This window comes from Eubalaena glacialis, chromosome 13, assembly GCF_028564815.1.
Source record: "Eubalaena glacialis isolate mEubGla1 chromosome 13, mEubGla1.1.hap2.+ XY, whole genome shotgun sequence".
NCBI classification, from domain to species: Eukaryota; Metazoa; Chordata; class Mammalia; order Artiodactyla; family Balaenidae; genus Eubalaena; species Eubalaena glacialis.
In genome coordinates this window covers 93419713-93435069 of record NC_083728.1, presented here as the reverse complement: position 1 = coordinate 93435069, position 15357 = coordinate 93419713, and the positions used below count along the sequence as shown (strand labels likewise).

At 56.3% G+C, this 15357-nt stretch overlaps 3 protein-coding genes across 7 annotated transcripts in view; 1 reads left to right on the top strand and 2 right to left on the bottom strand.

The window, feature by feature from the left end:
• MAD1L1 (mitotic arrest deficient 1 like 1) overlaps window positions 1–5752 on the bottom strand; it is a 342045-nt gene extending 336293 nt beyond the window's left edge. Inside the window, exon 1 of one of the 3 annotated variants that reach the window (XM_061208639.1) lies at window positions 5680–5752. The gene's annotated coding sequence lies outside the window, so the exon portion shown is untranslated. Of the gene's footprint in view, window positions 1–955; window positions 1236–5679 lie in introns of those variants that run through there. The other 2 variants (XM_061208640.1, XM_061208638.1) reach the window with 2 other exon arrangements.
• On the bottom strand, window positions 2388–7651 carry MRM2 (mitochondrial rRNA methyltransferase 2). Its single transcript, XM_061208643.1, has 3 exons — window positions 7601–7651; window positions 5680–5969; window positions 2388–3641 (listed from the first exon to the last, which is right to left on the bottom strand). The coding sequence occupies exons 1-3, from the start codon at window positions 7606–7608 to the stop codon at window positions 3202–3204; spliced, it is 738 nt and encodes a 245-aa protein (XP_061064626.1). The 5' UTR covers window positions 7609–7651; the 3' UTR covers window positions 2388–3201.
• Window positions 7633–14705, top strand: NUDT1 (nudix hydrolase 1). Of its 3 annotated transcripts, none has more exons than XM_061208646.1 (4): window positions 7633–7741; window positions 9168–9333; window positions 13980–14125; window positions 14391–14705. In XM_061208646.1, the coding sequence occupies exons 2-4, from the start codon at window positions 9182–9184 to the stop codon at window positions 14561–14563; spliced, it is 471 nt and encodes a 156-aa protein (XP_061064629.1). In that variant the 5' UTR covers window positions 7633–7741; window positions 9168–9181; the 3' UTR covers window positions 14564–14705. The 3 variants fall into 3 exon arrangements, with proteins under 3 accessions (XP_061064629.1, XP_061064628.1, XP_061064627.1); XM_061208645.1 differs by having other exon boundaries at window positions 7674–7725; XM_061208644.1 differs by lacking the exon at window positions 7633–7741 and adding an exon at window positions 7893–8131.
• The last annotated feature ends 652 nt before the right edge of the window (window positions 14706–15357 follow it).

Below are 15357 nucleotides of genomic sequence, written 5' to 3'. Positions count from 1 at the left end.
GTGCGTTTTCACCTGCCTGGAACGAAACCACTCCATAAGGCAAGCGATAAGGTGAAAGCTCAAACTCCATCCTCTCTATCAAAGACACTCAAATCTTCCAGAAGTCTAGTCATTGAACGTGAACTGCTCTCAACGGAACCCCTGAGCTGGGAGTCCAGAGTACACCGCCTCTCGACTGCCCTCCTTGGCAAAAGGACACCTGAGGGCACCTACAGAAATTAGAAGGATGCTCCCCACCCGGCAACACCACTTCACACCGCCATGGGCACTTCCGCTGGCCTAAGTTCACCACCCCTCTGTCTGCTTTCTCCTAACTTATACTAGAGATCAGATGCAAGTTCCCGCCCTACTAGCTGCCAGGAGTGCGACTCCGAGCAAGGCGCTTCCCATCTTCCCACCGGTTTCCTTAGCTGTAAAATGAAGTAGTGGCAACTCCCACACTGCTCAAGTGAAGACGTGGGGGCGACAGTGCTGTCAACTCGAAAGGGCGGGACCGGGGGAAGAGCTCCTCTCTCTGCACTGGGCCGTCTGGGGGCGGCTGGCGGGGGGGGGGGGCCTTCTTCCCGGAGGCCGGGCGGTGAAGCACCTCTCCTCCGTGGCCGCCTCCGCCCCGGCCCTCGCTCGCCCCTCGAACCCTAACCATTTCCAGCTCCTCCTCTCGGAGAGGAAGCCTTGGGGGGCTGCACGGGACGCGCCCAGGCTCGGAGGACAGAGCACGGAGCGAAGGGACGCGCCGGCAGGGACCCCGGCCCCGGTGAGCACGCGGACAGTGGGCGCGCCGGTAAGAGACCCAGGGCCGGGGTCTAAGAGGGAAGCGGGGACGCCGAGGGGGCGGCGCCCGCACCCAGACCCGGCGGGCTGCCCCAGCCTCTTCTTCGCCCGAACCCCGCCGGTTCGGCTCAGCACCCGCCCCCCAGCCCAGCCCGGCCCCCCTCCCGGGACCCCGGCCGCTCACCTAGCCGCCTCAGCCTCCGTGCCGCCGTCGCCGCTGCTCAGATCTCCCTCTTTTACGCCCGCGTATCGCGAGACGTACGGCTGCGCTCTCGCGAGACCTGGGCGGGGCAAGCCGTAAAGCTCCGGGTCCGCGCACCAACGGGTCCTGGGGCCTTCGTGTTCGTCCCCGTAGCCACCCACCCGCAGGAGACCCCGCTCGGAGAGGACTGGGAACCGAAGGCCAGCCCGTGGGACTATCTTGGTGGCCCCGGCCTCCGCGGGTCAGGCTTCCACAGGGCGGCTGCCTCGCACTGTATTGTGGGGAACAGCACCGGCCAACGGTGGCCTCGCAGGGCCAAACTTTCCTGCCCGCCGGACTAGTCCGCAGATTTTGCCACTACAGTATTTGCCTGAATGAATGCCTTTTTTACTTTCCCCTGGCCCTCTAAAACAACGCGAAAAACCGGGCTACTAAGCTACCCTCCCAGCGCCCTGTGAGCTGTCGGGGCGCGATGCCGTCGTCTGGGTCCCAGTTCTCCAGGGCGCAACGGCAGAGCGGGGTGAGGTCAGCCCACAGCCAGCAGGTCCCTCCTGGAAGCACAGCAACCTGCGTCCACTAACGGGTCTTACCGGCCCCTCCTCCTCCCCGCCCCCTGCTAAGCGCCCGAGAGTCTGCACCGAATTCCCTTCTTCCAGAGAATAAAACACAAGTTTGTGTGGCCGGAAAGAAACGGGATGGGGAGGTGCAAGCAGGACAGGAGGCTCTCTGGGCTACATTAGCGGACTGCGAGCGCAAATAAAACAAAATTTAAAAAGTCGGGCCTGCAGCCTACTTCAGTGATCTGGACTACCCTAGGACCCTATGGAGATTCCTGGGTATCTATTCCTTCCCCCAGCGATCCTTCGGATTTGTAAACTAAAACTGCTGCCTGCCGTATCAGTAAATAAAAGACGTTCCGGTCACCAGCCACTACAGCCACCCCCGAGGGTGAGCCCAGGGAACTCGGGATGGAAACAGCAAGCCCGCCGTCAGACACTGCAGCCACCACCTCACCGCCCCTGCCACCCCAACGGCACACCGAGGAAACTCAGGAAGAGAAAACATAGGACGCTGGCCCCAGAGAGCTGAGGTGCACATCAAAGGAATGATTTCAGTGAGCCCCGACTCTGACATCTTCCCAAACGTAGAAAAGCACTAAATTCCTTAACTTGAGATGTCTTGCTTTCTTTTAACAGTGATCATTTGATGTTCCAACTACCCGGTCTTTGCTGCTAAAACTCCTATAGATCCTGGCTCCCCCCTTGCCTCTTCGGAGCAATCTCTCAGAGTTATCTGAGATGCTGTGTCCGGGCTTAAGTCCTCAGTTTTGTCCACCAAATAAAACATAACTCTCAACTTTTAGGTGGTGCATTTTTTTTTCGGTCTACACATTTAATCATCATTACAATCAATAAACTCTTCTTAAGGGATGAGCACACCTCCAGGAAATGGTTTTGAAGAAATTATTTTGTCAAAAGACGAACTTAAAAACATGGAAATTCCATAAAATAATACGACCTATATTGTTTTGTAAAGCTGCATCGAGTTCCTGGAAGAGTAAAAGGAAATAAACGAACACACCACTTCTCTGCTTGCTTTGGCACTTTAAGTCTTTGGAGGCTGGAGTATTACAGCAACAATTCCAGTGAGAAAACAAAGCACACCCACCCCATGCATAATTCATACCAAATGTCTTCCCTAATTGTTCTGAGAACTCTCACTGCTTGAAGAATGGATGTATTTCCAGATCATTTGCCAGAGAGATGGACACAAATCCCCAGACTGAAACTTCAGATTTTTTCTACATTACACGGTAAACCCAAAATAACACCTGGAAACCTGTGGGTTGTTTCGGAGCAAGGGTGGAAGCCTGCTTCTCTGTAACATACTAACGTGGGTATGAAGAGAAAGTTACATAAAGGTGTCCGTGTGTATGTTTCTCTGCCTCTGAGTGTTTTTATCCTTCCCTCAGTCTGCCTTTTCATCCTTTAATCTCTGCCTATCTCTTCCTCTTCACGAATCATGTTATAGAGACTTTTTTTATCATATGTCTTGGACACTGAATATAGTTTTGTCATATCTTTTAGGCTTAAAAAAAGGTCCCCCATTTGTCCTGCCCGCTGCATCCCAGATCAAGCTCGGATCTCCCCAGCCACACTTCAGGAAAGGGCTCAAGCTACATTTGCAGTGAAAAAGAACCAGAAACAGCAGAAGAAACTCTCATTCCTTCACAGACCTTCCCCCTTCCCTCTTCGGTACTGTGTGGCCAAGAGGTACACCTCTGATGATTCTTTCCTGCTGGCTTCAGGTTTTACAGTCCTTGTTTTCTGGAATTCCTCTGTCAGTCTCTTCTGTAACCGATGGCTCTGACTTCCAGCCCAGGTTTTACACAGGAATGTTCCCCCAGGGTGCAGGACTTCTGGAGCCATGTCCAGAAGGGACAAGCACAAGCTAATGAGCCTGTCGTGGTCGAGGCCCCGGATCCCCGTGGCGTTGGGTGCCATGTCACTCAGAATCACGTCTGCTCTCCCAGCAGGAAGCAGTTCTCGGATTCTCTGGAAGGTTCTTGGGTCAGTCACATCAGCAGGGCACAGAAAAGCTGCTCCTTCCAGGGGGAGTATGTGAAGGAGGTCTACCCCAAGCACAAAGCCAACAGGAGCACTGGCATCTAAGGAAGAAACGGTGGATGTGCTTCACTTATTTACACCCTGAGTCTTCCCACAAAAAACAAATGCAACGAAATACTAAAATAGAAATAAAACGTCAGGACCGAGGAGAAGAGCTAATGTGCAAAGATGTGGACACAAGCCTCTCCCCACTTTCTATACGTGCTACAAAAACATGTGGCGGGGAGTGCTGGTCCTTCTACCTCCGAGGAAACTGAGGCCCAGAGAGAAGTGACTGTCCCAGGGGACAGGCAGACCTGGGGCCACACCCTGGGCCTTGACACCACCTCTGATTTCATTTCACTCCCTAAGCCTTGTTCTCCATGAAAGGGCTTTTATCTCTGAGTGGTCTTTTTGACAAACTGAAACAGAAAATGACACACCAGAATACAAAGTGCCTCTGGATTAAATCAACAAATCCATTCTGCAGTTTAATCCAATTTCTTTCAATGTAGAAACTATTAGAAACAAGCCAAGAGAGGGGGGAAACGGACAAATGCAAAATAAGGTAAAAAAATTGATACCCTGCCCATATTTGAGTGATGCCAGTGGTGAAATAAAAAGATGTCATTGTTTCACCTCACCTGAAACAAGATTTCCTGCCCGCACGGCCGCTGCCCCCAGGCTCCACCTCCCTTCCCTCCCCGTTCCAAGCTCCCCTCTTCACAAGCCCTGGTGGCCCCTCCCTGTACCACCCCTACACGCCAGGGTAGATACAGGCTAGATACATGAAGGGAACAGACTCTTGTAGCTCAGTCGGCTTGGTAAAAAAGCTGCTCCACGGGTGAGGGACAGGGTGTTTTATCTCTATCTAAAGATTGGAAGTCCGGGTATTCTGCAGGATACCTCATTTTTCAAAGGCAAAAGCTCTCCATTTTCAGCCCTGGCAAGTGGGACATCTCTCGTCCCATTTTATACACTTCTGGTGTCTCCTTTAACGTCCCACGTACTACAGCCCCAGGAAGTGTCCTCTAAAGGCAAATGGCTTTGGTTCCATTTTTGCAACTTCTGGGAGTAAAAGAACCCAAACCATTTGATCCACACACTCTTGGCTTCTGCCACCTCTTCCTACAAGTTAAACTTGGGCATTTTCCTGCTTCTACTGAAGAGAAATTAGGGGGCAGGAACCACTCAAATCAGTTGTTAGGAAGTCTGTGGATAGACTCAGTGGTGGGAAAAGAACAGAAGCTTCTGACTCATTCATTCACTTAGCTGATAAATACTAAGCTCAAAAGAAATTTTTTTAACTGTTTTTAAGGTGTCTGGGAGAGATCTTTGTGAACTTCACATGTGTCATAATGCCAGTGCATGTGGTACCCTCAGACTTTACAGCAGGAAATGCAAGTGGTAAGGGTCGTTACCACAGCACTGCACACGCTAGCAAAAGACCCAAAAGCAACCTTGGTGCCCAAGATGAGAAGACTGGCTAAACACCAACAGTACAACCGTTATGTGGAATACTACGCAGCTGTTTCAAAGGATGGCATAGTTTTCTGCCTTGCATAGGTAGTTAGTTGATCTATTAGTGAGAGGAAACTTTTTTATATAGACGATCTTAGCCAAAACCCCTAAATGTAAAACAGATAAAAGCTAAGTCCCCCAAGTTGAGCCAAAGTGGGGAATCCAGAGCCACGAGGGCCCCCCGGGCAGCCCCAGGAGCACCTCCAGGAAACCCAGGGCTTCAAGGACCAGGACCTGGAAACCCCTGAGGTTGACTCAGTTATACTGTCGTGGAAAGACGTCAATATATCAGTCAGCCAAAAAAAAAAAAAAAGCTCCGTTGAGGCTCCACATCAGCAACAAAGGTATGGGATGTACACCAATATATTAGTCTACACACTACTGCCGTGTGATCTGAGGTGATGTTCATTTTCATTATCCCTCTCTACCCTGTCTCTCATTTTGAAAATGTCAGTGTTGTATCATTCCTCCTACACAACCACGCAGAAGCATGTGCCTTCACGAGGCGGCTCAGCTGCTCTGCATCCCCTGGCAGAGGGCGGCGCCTGCGTCTAAACCACGGTGGTCAGGGGGCCCCACCTGTGCCTGCAGCGTTGACGCTCTGCACAGCCACCTGGCTCCACGCGCCCGGAGCGGCGCCGCAGTCTAACACCCGGAGGCCAGGCCGCAGGATCCGGTGCCTCTCGTTCACCTCCAGGAGCTTGAAGGCACTTCGACACCTGTAACTCTCCACCTTCGCAGCCTTCACAAATGGGTCCCTCAAATGCCGCATCAGCCACGGGTGCTCAGCGCCGGGCCGGCCCCTGAAGCAACTCCCACCGGTGTGGAACCTTTGACGCTGAAAGGAAGCCCACGCCAGCTTCAAGGACCTGGTGAGGAATAGGGAGGAAGCAGGTTGGCATCGCAAAGACCAGCAGGTCAGGAGCTCGCTGGGGCCCCAGGCTCAATCCGCACGTTTTCAGAGATGGGACAGTGCGGCCCAAGAGGGAGAGGTGACTTGACGAGGCCCCACAGCCGGGAAGAAGGTGTTATGGGCTGAACCGTATCCCCCCGAAGTCTCTATGCTCAAGTCCCAACCCCCAGGACCTCAAGAGGTGGCTGGTCTTTAAATGAGGTAATTAAGGTAAAATGAGGTCACATGGGTGGGCTCTAATCCCATATGACTGGTGTCCTTGTAAGAAGAAGTCAGGACACAGACACACACACACAGCAAAAACCACATGAAGACACAGGGAGAAGATGGTCGTCTACAGGTCGAGGAGAGATGTCCCAGGAAGCAACCCTGCTGACACCTTGATTTCAGATTTCCAGCCTCCAGACAGTGAGCCAGAAAATCTCTGCTCTGTAAGTCGCCCGTCCTGGGGTGCTTGTTTATGGCAGCCCGAGCAAGCTCCTCCAGCAGGCCTCTCCCCTTCAGTCCAAAGGTGTTCTTTTCCCTCCTGAAGTTTTCTTCAGGAAAGCTCAAACGTTAATGGTAGTCACCTTGTTTGTGTCAACCAAAGTTTTCCCAAGACTGGTTAAAAATGCTGATAAAATTAATGAAAGTAACATTCTTTCCCAGCGGATAGAAATTTCCACTGGGCTTTGAGAAACTCTGAGAAAACGCCGTGAGGACAGGTCCTTCCCTTGCTTAGTTCCATGGCTTTGGCGGCTAGTACAGGGTCTGACCGGCCTGTCACACTTAAAAAAACTGAACTCACCCTGTGTGTGAACGAAGCGCAATTTCCAAGCCTCTTAGGGGAAGTGGGGTTGTTAAGAGCTTATCGACTGGGAGCTAGCCACATCTCCCTTCACGTAAGTCTCAGAACCCGACAGAGGAAGCTCTGCGTCCTTTCTTCTGCTGAAAAAGGCTGCCATTAGCCCCATGGCTAGCAGCTAAAAGTCCCTTCAGCATGAAAACATGGTGACAAGATTTGGAGACAATAACGTGGGAACTGCTGCCTTCAAAAGGCGTAAGGAGCCTCAAGGAAAGAGGGCACAGGGTGGTCCTGGGCGCCAGAACTAATCCCACCGGTCAGCGGAGGCGTGGAGAGCGGAGTTACACGCCCCGAGCCCACCTGATCTGCGCAGCGGGCCTCCAGCCCCATCCCACGGCCTGGATTCAGCTACGTGGGCCACTCACCTCTGGCACGCAGGCTTCAGGCGTGCGGAGCTCTACACAGCTTCACCTCCACCCGCGGCGCCCCCCCACCCGCCCCTCCCTTCCCTTCCTAAAGCCCCCTCCAGCTCTCCGCCCGCCCCTCCCCGCGAGCCTTCGCCGACCGTCCGCTTCGTGCTGGCAGGTCTCCCCTAGTCACCTCGCCGGGGCTGACCCTCTCCGGGCCTGGACGAGGTGGGCTCTGCGCCCCCTTTCGGACCGGAAACCTGGGGCAGGCCCCTGGCCACTCCGCCTCCCGCAGGCATGCAGTAGGTGCTCCACAAATGCCGGCTGAGCGCCAGCCGCCGCGCCCACCGACCGCCCCGCTCACCGACCGCCCCGCTCACCGACCGCCCGGCTCACCTGGCCATGAACGCCGACCTGCTCCAGCTGCCGCCACCGGAAGTGCCGGCCTCGCTTCCGGCCCGAGGCCACGCCCCCGGAAGCGGCGCGCGGGTGGGAAAGGCGCGTGCGGAGCCCGGGAGCGCGTGAGTCCGGGAGCGGGTGAGTCCGGGAGGGTCGCCACGGGAGACGGGCCTGGGACCTGCCGGGGAGCGCCCGGTGGGCGGGGGCGGCTGGAGACCCTGCACGGACAAGGCCCCAGACACGGGAGTCCGAGCCTGGCGCTCGACTGTGCGTTGTCTTTAAACCCTAGTCGCGGGCCTCGGTGTACAGGCGACCCTGCTGAGAGGCCACCCGGCTGACACGGGGCGCTGCCCGACCCCTGACTTTAGGCGGGCTCTCTGGGGACCCGTCTGATGGCAGAACCAAGAGCTGTAGCCAACTAGACTTCAACATGCGGTAGACGCAGGTTTGGGTACCGGCTCCGGTGTTTGATTTGGGGTCAAACGTAGCCTCTCTGAGCTTCAGTTTCCTTGGCTGAAAATGGAAAAGGTAAGTGTCAGCTCACAGAGTTGTTGGGTCTGTTAAAGGGGGATAATTTTGGCAAGTATATAATCAGTGCCTAATCACTGACAGCTGACATTTCTAGCAGCAGCAGCAGCGTCCCAATTACCTTAGGAAGCCAGGGCTTTGGACGCAAACAGGTCGGGGACGTGACAAAGTCCGCAGACTAAAGGGAGGCTGGACCACAGAGACCCACCTCTCCTGCCTGACCTACCGCCAGCACCAGGACCCAGGCCTAGGGCCCTTTTCTCAGACACCGTAACTTCCCAGGAGGATCGCTGGTCCTGAATCCTGCATCTCGTCCAGTGTGGGCCCCAGACTGGGGTGGGGATGGATCGACAGCTAACTTGGTCCTGCTCTTCCAGCATTTCTCCAGCAGTGACCAGACGTCACCCTCCGAGTCTTTCTCTGGACCACACAAACCCATTCGAGCAGGAGAGGCCCTTGGGTTCCAGCACCAGGTCCTAGAGCAGCAACAGTTGTGAGCAGAGTGTGAAAACCTGTTCCAGGAGCGGGGACTAGCCAGGCCTCCTCGCTGGGTGGACTCTCCACTGTCAGAAGCCATGCACGTCTTGGGAATCTGGGGGGCTGCTCGTGCAGAGAGGCAGAAACCAGAACACAGTAGGCCAGAGGAAGGCCCCATAATGAAAAGGCCAAGGCCAAAAGCCAGACCCAAGAACCGCTGGGTAAATTGCATGGTTCTCTTGGTGCCTGGTGGGCTCGAGGCCTGGACACAGGAGCAGGAACAGCCCTGTGCCAAGGAGTGGGGAGGGGAAGGGATGGGCCATCATCTGACCTGCTGCATCAGCCCAGTAAGCGAAGGGCCTGGGCACTGATGCCCCTGGGTTCTGGGGGCCAGGCCTCTGTCTACCCCAGAAAACCTGCTACATGTGGCAGAGCTGGGACGTTGCCTCTCCCTGCCTTGCAGAGCACATTTCCTGTACCCCCGGCCCCTGGCCACCGCAATACACCGCTTCCGTCCACACCCAGCTCAAGCTGACCCAACCCCTTGCCTTCCCCGCAGAACCCAAGGGCACCATGCGTGCCTCGAGGCTCTACACCTTGGTACTCGTGCTGCAGCCTCAGCGAGTCCTCCTGGGCATGAAGAAACGAGGCTTCGGGGCCGGCCGGTGGAACGGCTTCGGAGGCAAAGTTCAAGAAGGAGAGACCATCGAGGATGGAGCCAAGAGGTGAGGGGAGGGGCAGGCCTGACCGCAGAACCAGCTTCCGCAGGCGACAAGGATTCAGGCTGTAGACCCAGGCCCCTGATTTGACCGCTTAGAGCCACATGACCTGGAGCCCAGACTGAATCCTTGAGCCTCGGTTTCTTCATCTGCAAAGTGGGGATAATAACAGTACCTCCCTCTTAGGACTGTTGTGAAGATTGAGAAAATAAACATAAGGGACTGAGCGAGGCCCGGCACATGGTCCGTGCTCAGTACACATTAGCTGCTGCTCTGCAGTCGTGGTTTTTAGGACATATTTGGGAAGCTGCTGTGCGGTGGCTTGGGTAGAAGAATCCTGGCTTCCTCTTTCTAGCCAAGGGACTGGCCAGTCACTGGGCTCCTTCCTTTGTTCAGGGGCGCTGGTGACGAGCGTGTCTGGGAGCTTCCGCAGTCTCAGTTCTTCCTTGACACACCCACTTTCACATGGGAAGAACTGAAGCCCAGAGAGGTTGAGCAGTGTGCCCGAGATCACACAGGCTTCCAGACCACAGCCCCTCTGCCTTCATGCCCCTCGCGGGCTTGTGTGGATAAATCCAACCTCCTGTGTCATCCACTGAGCCCCAGGCGGTCTGGCCTCGCCCCCTCGCTCCCATCCCTGCCCCCCCGCTCCCATCCCTGCCCCCCAGACACCCCAAGCGGTCGTCACCCACCCACTCTTCCTGGCTCCTCCTCTGGCTGACCCCTCCTCGGCCTTCACATCGGAGAAGGTGCCCCTCCCCCAGCTCTTCTCCATAGACCTCTGGATTTCCTTCACAGAACCGCCACCTTTCTGATCACACTGAATAACGCCCTCTGTCCGTCATGAGGCCAGGACTGAAGACCTTTTATAAGTCAAGTTTGTATTGAAGTATAAAGTGCATGTAGGAAAATGCCAGTCTTCATCAGGGAATTTTTAAGAAATGGGTCCGTCATTTAACCAGCACGTAGATCAAGAAATGGGACTGGAGGGTGGACCCTGCCCCCAGGGGGGCAGCCTGCACCCTGACTTCGGTCACAGTTGATGGTTTGGCCCATTCGGAAATACCCTGTAGAGCGAGCCTTGCAGCCGTGGCTTCTTCCTGGCACGTCTGCACGTGGCAGTGGTCCAGCCCGGTTTATGAACACACTGCAGCCTGCTCATCCCGGCCGGGGGCTTTTGGGCCGCTTCCGGGTTGGAGTTGCAAGTGGTGTAGCTGTGGACGGTCCTATACGGTCTTTCCGGCGGATGCTCCCCTCGAGAATTCGAGGTGTTCCACCTTAGCACGTACTGCCAGACGGTTGTGCTCGTTTAAACTGCCGCCAGCAGCGTATGAGATCCGCTTCCTCCAAATCCTCAGCGACACCTGGCATCTTCTGTCCTTTTCCTCTCAGCCATCCCGGCAGGTGTGGTGATACCTTGTGGAGGCTTTGCTTTGTTTGCCCTAATGACTAAGGAAATTGGGCCACCTGCTCAGCGTCTGTGGGCCACCGGCATAAACTCGGCTCAGCCGAGCAGACGCCGTGCTGGGCCCTGCAGTCTGCCCTCCAGACACTCGCTGGACGACCAGAAGGCACTGGAGCCGTGACCCCCAACCTCACTCCTCTGTGCCGACCTCACCACAGATCACAGAACCGTCCTGAAATCAATGACTTTCTGTTGTCGTTCAGGCTTGCTTACTGCTTTATCATCGAGGTCTCAGTTACCCTCTTAGAGCCTCGTGATTTTTTGCCCTTTGGAGGCCTCGTCGAGCAGGTGGGGCTGTGGAGGGCGCTTCCTCCCAGGCCGCCCTGAGCTCTGTTTTGATACCCAGGCGTCCTTGAGGGCATACTCAGCCCCTGCAGGCAGCGTGCCCCGCTGGGGGACATCCTCTCCACAGCCACGGGGCACTAATGGTCTCCATGCTCTGCCCAGGGGCCCTTCCTTAAGGCAGGGTTGGCCTTACCCTGAGACTGAGGCCAGAAGTGCAGCATCCAGGGCCCACACCGCCCGCCTGATGTAGACCAGTCTGCCTGTGACTGCATGGCACCACGCTGGCGCCCAGGGCCTGTGGGTCAGCTCCGGGCAGCTCTCTCCAGGAGCCCCATGTACTCTCCCCAGGGTTCCACCCTGGGTGTAGGATGGAGCCAAGCGTCAGGACCACCCCGACAAAGGACCGTTGAGCCCCTGCAGGGGGGGTCGGGACGGGTGGCAGGTTCTAATGCACGGGGCGCAGACTGAGACTCACCCCAGGGCCCTGGGACTCCAGCGGCAACAGGGCTTCGCCCACCTTGGGGATGACTCAGCCGTCGGCCCCAGGCCCCTAGGGCAGCTCTGGCCTCTTTCTGTGCACGTGTGTGGGGCTGCTCCTCAGGCCCCAGGCCCTGGCTGGCCTGCCCTGACGAGCGAGGTCATGGCAGCCCTGGGGGTGTCTGGTGCACTGCGCTTTGGGGTCCCAGGGTGGGCCCCACTTCAACAGCTGGGTTAACATGTGCTCCTCACTCACCAGCAGACTCAGGTGGCCGTGTGAGACTGGTCGTCCCTTCCTCTGTGCTGGACGTCCTTGGGGGGAAGCCATCTGAGCACCAAGGAAGATGCATCCTTCCTCCTGGGGGGTTGCAGGGAGTTGCAGGCACCTGGGGACCCAGGGTGCCTCACAGACAGGTTTCAGCTTCGGGTGTGGAGCACGCCCACCTTTCTGGCCAGCACCCGCAGAGCAGCGGTGAGGACACAGAGCACCGTGTCAGAGAACTCTGGAAGGCCGGCGGGCCCCCGAGCTGTGCCGCGGGCTCCGGACTGCAGGGCCACCGCCCCATGCCCCCGCCGTGCGGGGAACATCCCAGAGATGCAATCAGACACGTCAGCAAAACTGGATCAGTGTCACCCCCGGCTGCCTGGTTATCCCGGCCCGAAACAAGCTCAGCTCTGCCTGCGAGGACATCATTGATATTTCATACACTGCCGTGGACTCGGGGAACATGAGCCAAAATTAGTCAAAACATTAAATCAGTAGGTGACGTTTTTAAAAAACGAGCTCGCCAGCCTGCTGCCGGAGGTAGGGGCGGGCCCTGCGGAAGGCTTCTGTTACATTTAATTGGGGAGCCATTTCCACCCCCGCAAGTGAAAACACACGTTCATTTTTTTAGGTCGTGTCTAATTTTAATTAACCATCTCAATGAATAAATTCCAGCTTCCAGAGCATCACTTGGGCTGCATCTGAATGGCAGCAAATGGATGCAGTTCCTCTCCGGGCCTCACAAGAAGGTTAGGGCAGATTCCAAGCTCAATAAGGCGTCCATTTAAATAAGACCGTTTAACCCAACACACGCGTTTAACAAACACTGGTTCCCCTGACTCCTCATTACAGGCACAGGAAGTAATTATGCATTGTGTTCCTAACGTAACTCAGAGATCAAAGCTTAAAAAGACCTTTTTTTAACCTACCACTCTAAATAGGTATAATTAGAATGTTTTTACAGCCACAAAAATAAATTCAGGGCAGTGGGGAAGTGAGACTCCAGCAGGAGACACAGGTGCTGAGCTTCACGGGTGCAGGGCTCGTGGGGCCCCCGAGTCCCGAGCAGAGCAGGACATCCAGAAAGCACTTGCCAAGGATGGAACAAGATGCAAGACGGCAGCGGCCGGGCAGCCAGCGGGGCGAAAGGCTGGTGGCCGACGGCGCGTACGAGGATGCTCGGCACGGCGGGCTTCGTGATGAGCAAGGTGGGACTTTTATTCTATGACACACACCAGCCGAGAAGCTGGTTGAATTCCCTGAAGTGTAGAACGTGGCTCTGCAGTGTTGTGTGAAAAGCACAGGTACAAGGTACGGGCAGCATGTTCGCAGTTTTTAAAAGGGATGCACAAAGGAGAAAGACCCAAAGGGGAAACTGCAGTGGTGGCAAGGGTTCTTGCTGGGTGAGGGGTCCGTGTGTTTGCTAGACTGTCTACAAGGAATATGTAGCTTGGGGAAGCACTGTTCAATTCAGGGGGGAAGTCCCGGTTCTCCTCATGAATTGCCCGGCACTTGTGCACTCAGGTGGGGAGATCAGCCCCCTGACCCCTTCCTCCAAGCACAGGTGGCCGAGCTGGGGGAAGGGGTCCTGAGAAGGGGGGACACAGCGAGACAGGCCCAAAGCTCGTCCCCTACCATCAAGCGCGGCTGAGGTGAGCTGGCGGGGGGTGGGGCCTGTCTCCTTGGTGAAACAGGAGTTAAAACAGCCCCTTCTCCGGGGAAGAGACAGTAGAAACCTGCAGTCTGATCCTGAGCTCTGAGCAGGGACGGGACCGGGGACAATTCTCTGGGCAGGAGGACTTTGGCTCAGGGCCGGGTTTTGGGGGCTGCAGCCCGCGGAGCACCATGCACACGTGACGGCCTCCGGGAGAGCCGAGCAGGACAGGTGGGGTCTCCCGGCTCTAGCACTGGCCTCCCGTGGGACCTCCGAGCAGCTGATCGGGGCCAGGCCTGACCTGCCAGGTGGTGCGCCCAGGGTGCTCAATTACGGAGGTCTGGCTGCCCCTAAACAGCGGTCCCCGAACCCGAGCCCTGGGCCACATGTACACACTCCCCCTCTCCATCCTCCCAGCACCATTCTCGGCTTCTGCGTGGGCGTGGGCACCGTGCTTTAACTGTCACCTTATGTGCGTCGGTGCACCCATCTGCCTCTGCCCACAGGGAGCTGCAGGAAGAGAGCGGTCTGACCGTGGACGCGCTGCAGAAGGTGGGCCAGATCGTGTTTGAGTTCGTGGGCGACCCCGAGCTGATGCACGTGCACATCTTCTGCACAGACAGTGTCCGCGGGACACCAGTGGAGAGCGACGGTGAGTCTCAGGGCTTGTCCCTTCACGGCGGGTGAGAGGGAGGCAGGTGACGAGCGGCACAGCAGCCCTCCCCTCCCCCAGGGGCAGGTGCTGAAACGCACCAGCACCGGAGCCTCCCTACTCTTCTGTAAGATAAGGGATACAGTCACAAGGGTTAAATATGAAAGTATGTCAAGTTCCTCACACAGAATAACTAATTCCTCACAAAAAGTCAGTTTAAAATCTGGATTGAACATCGATGACTGTTCCTCTTCACTGACTTCAGAAATGCGCCCCCAGTGGTTCCAACTGGACCAGATCCCCTTCGCTGACATGTGGCCCGATGACAGCTACTGGTTTCCCCTCCTGCTTCAGAAGAAGAAGTTCCACGGCTACTTCAAGTTCCAGAGTCACGACACCATCCTGGACCACAAGCTCCGCGAGGTGGACACCGTCTAGGACAGCCGAGCTGGCCCCTCGGGCCACGGGAACCCCTGCCCAGCCACGCTGTGGCTCCAGGCTCCGCACGCCGGCGGGCCTTCAGTCTGTCTGGCGCGTGATTGGATGGAAAGGAAAATAAACCTTTTACCTTTTCAACATTCCTCACCAGGCCTCACGAAGTCCCATCCTCGGGGAGCCGCCAGATGTGCCTGGCTGTGACCTGCACCACCGGACAGAGATGTGGGGAAGAGACACAGGCGCAAAAGGGGAGGGGACGGCTTTTCGGACGTCCCACGGGGGAGAGCTGGTGTGGGAGGCCGGGCGTAGGTGTGCGCGGGGCCGCGGGATCCGGGGGTGGGCTAGAGGCCGTGTCCTCCTCTCACCACCCCCCTTAAGGGGAAACCGAGGCGCGGTCAGGGCCCAGGGCTCCAACCCCTGTCTGATGTACCATCACCTGGTCACCCTCCCTCCCCCAAGACAGGCTGATCTCGTCCTGGTTTCTGACCCCGGGGAGGGGGCTGGGGGGTACCAACCACTCACACAAAAACTTCACAACTTGACGCAACTTTTATAAACACGTTTAATGATAGTTGTTCATGTAAGTTCAGTGATAAAAATCTCGGAATGTAGCTCATTTGTAAACAATTCCAGTTAACTGGGTGTGATGGTCATTGATCCCTGCAGCCGTATAAAGTGCTTCGTACATAACCAGACTCAACGCAAAGCAAGAGGAAGGGCCTCAGACACAGAACCGTCCTGACCTCCGGCAGCCCGAGCCCCGTGTCCCCACGGCAGCCTGCCTTGGCCACGTC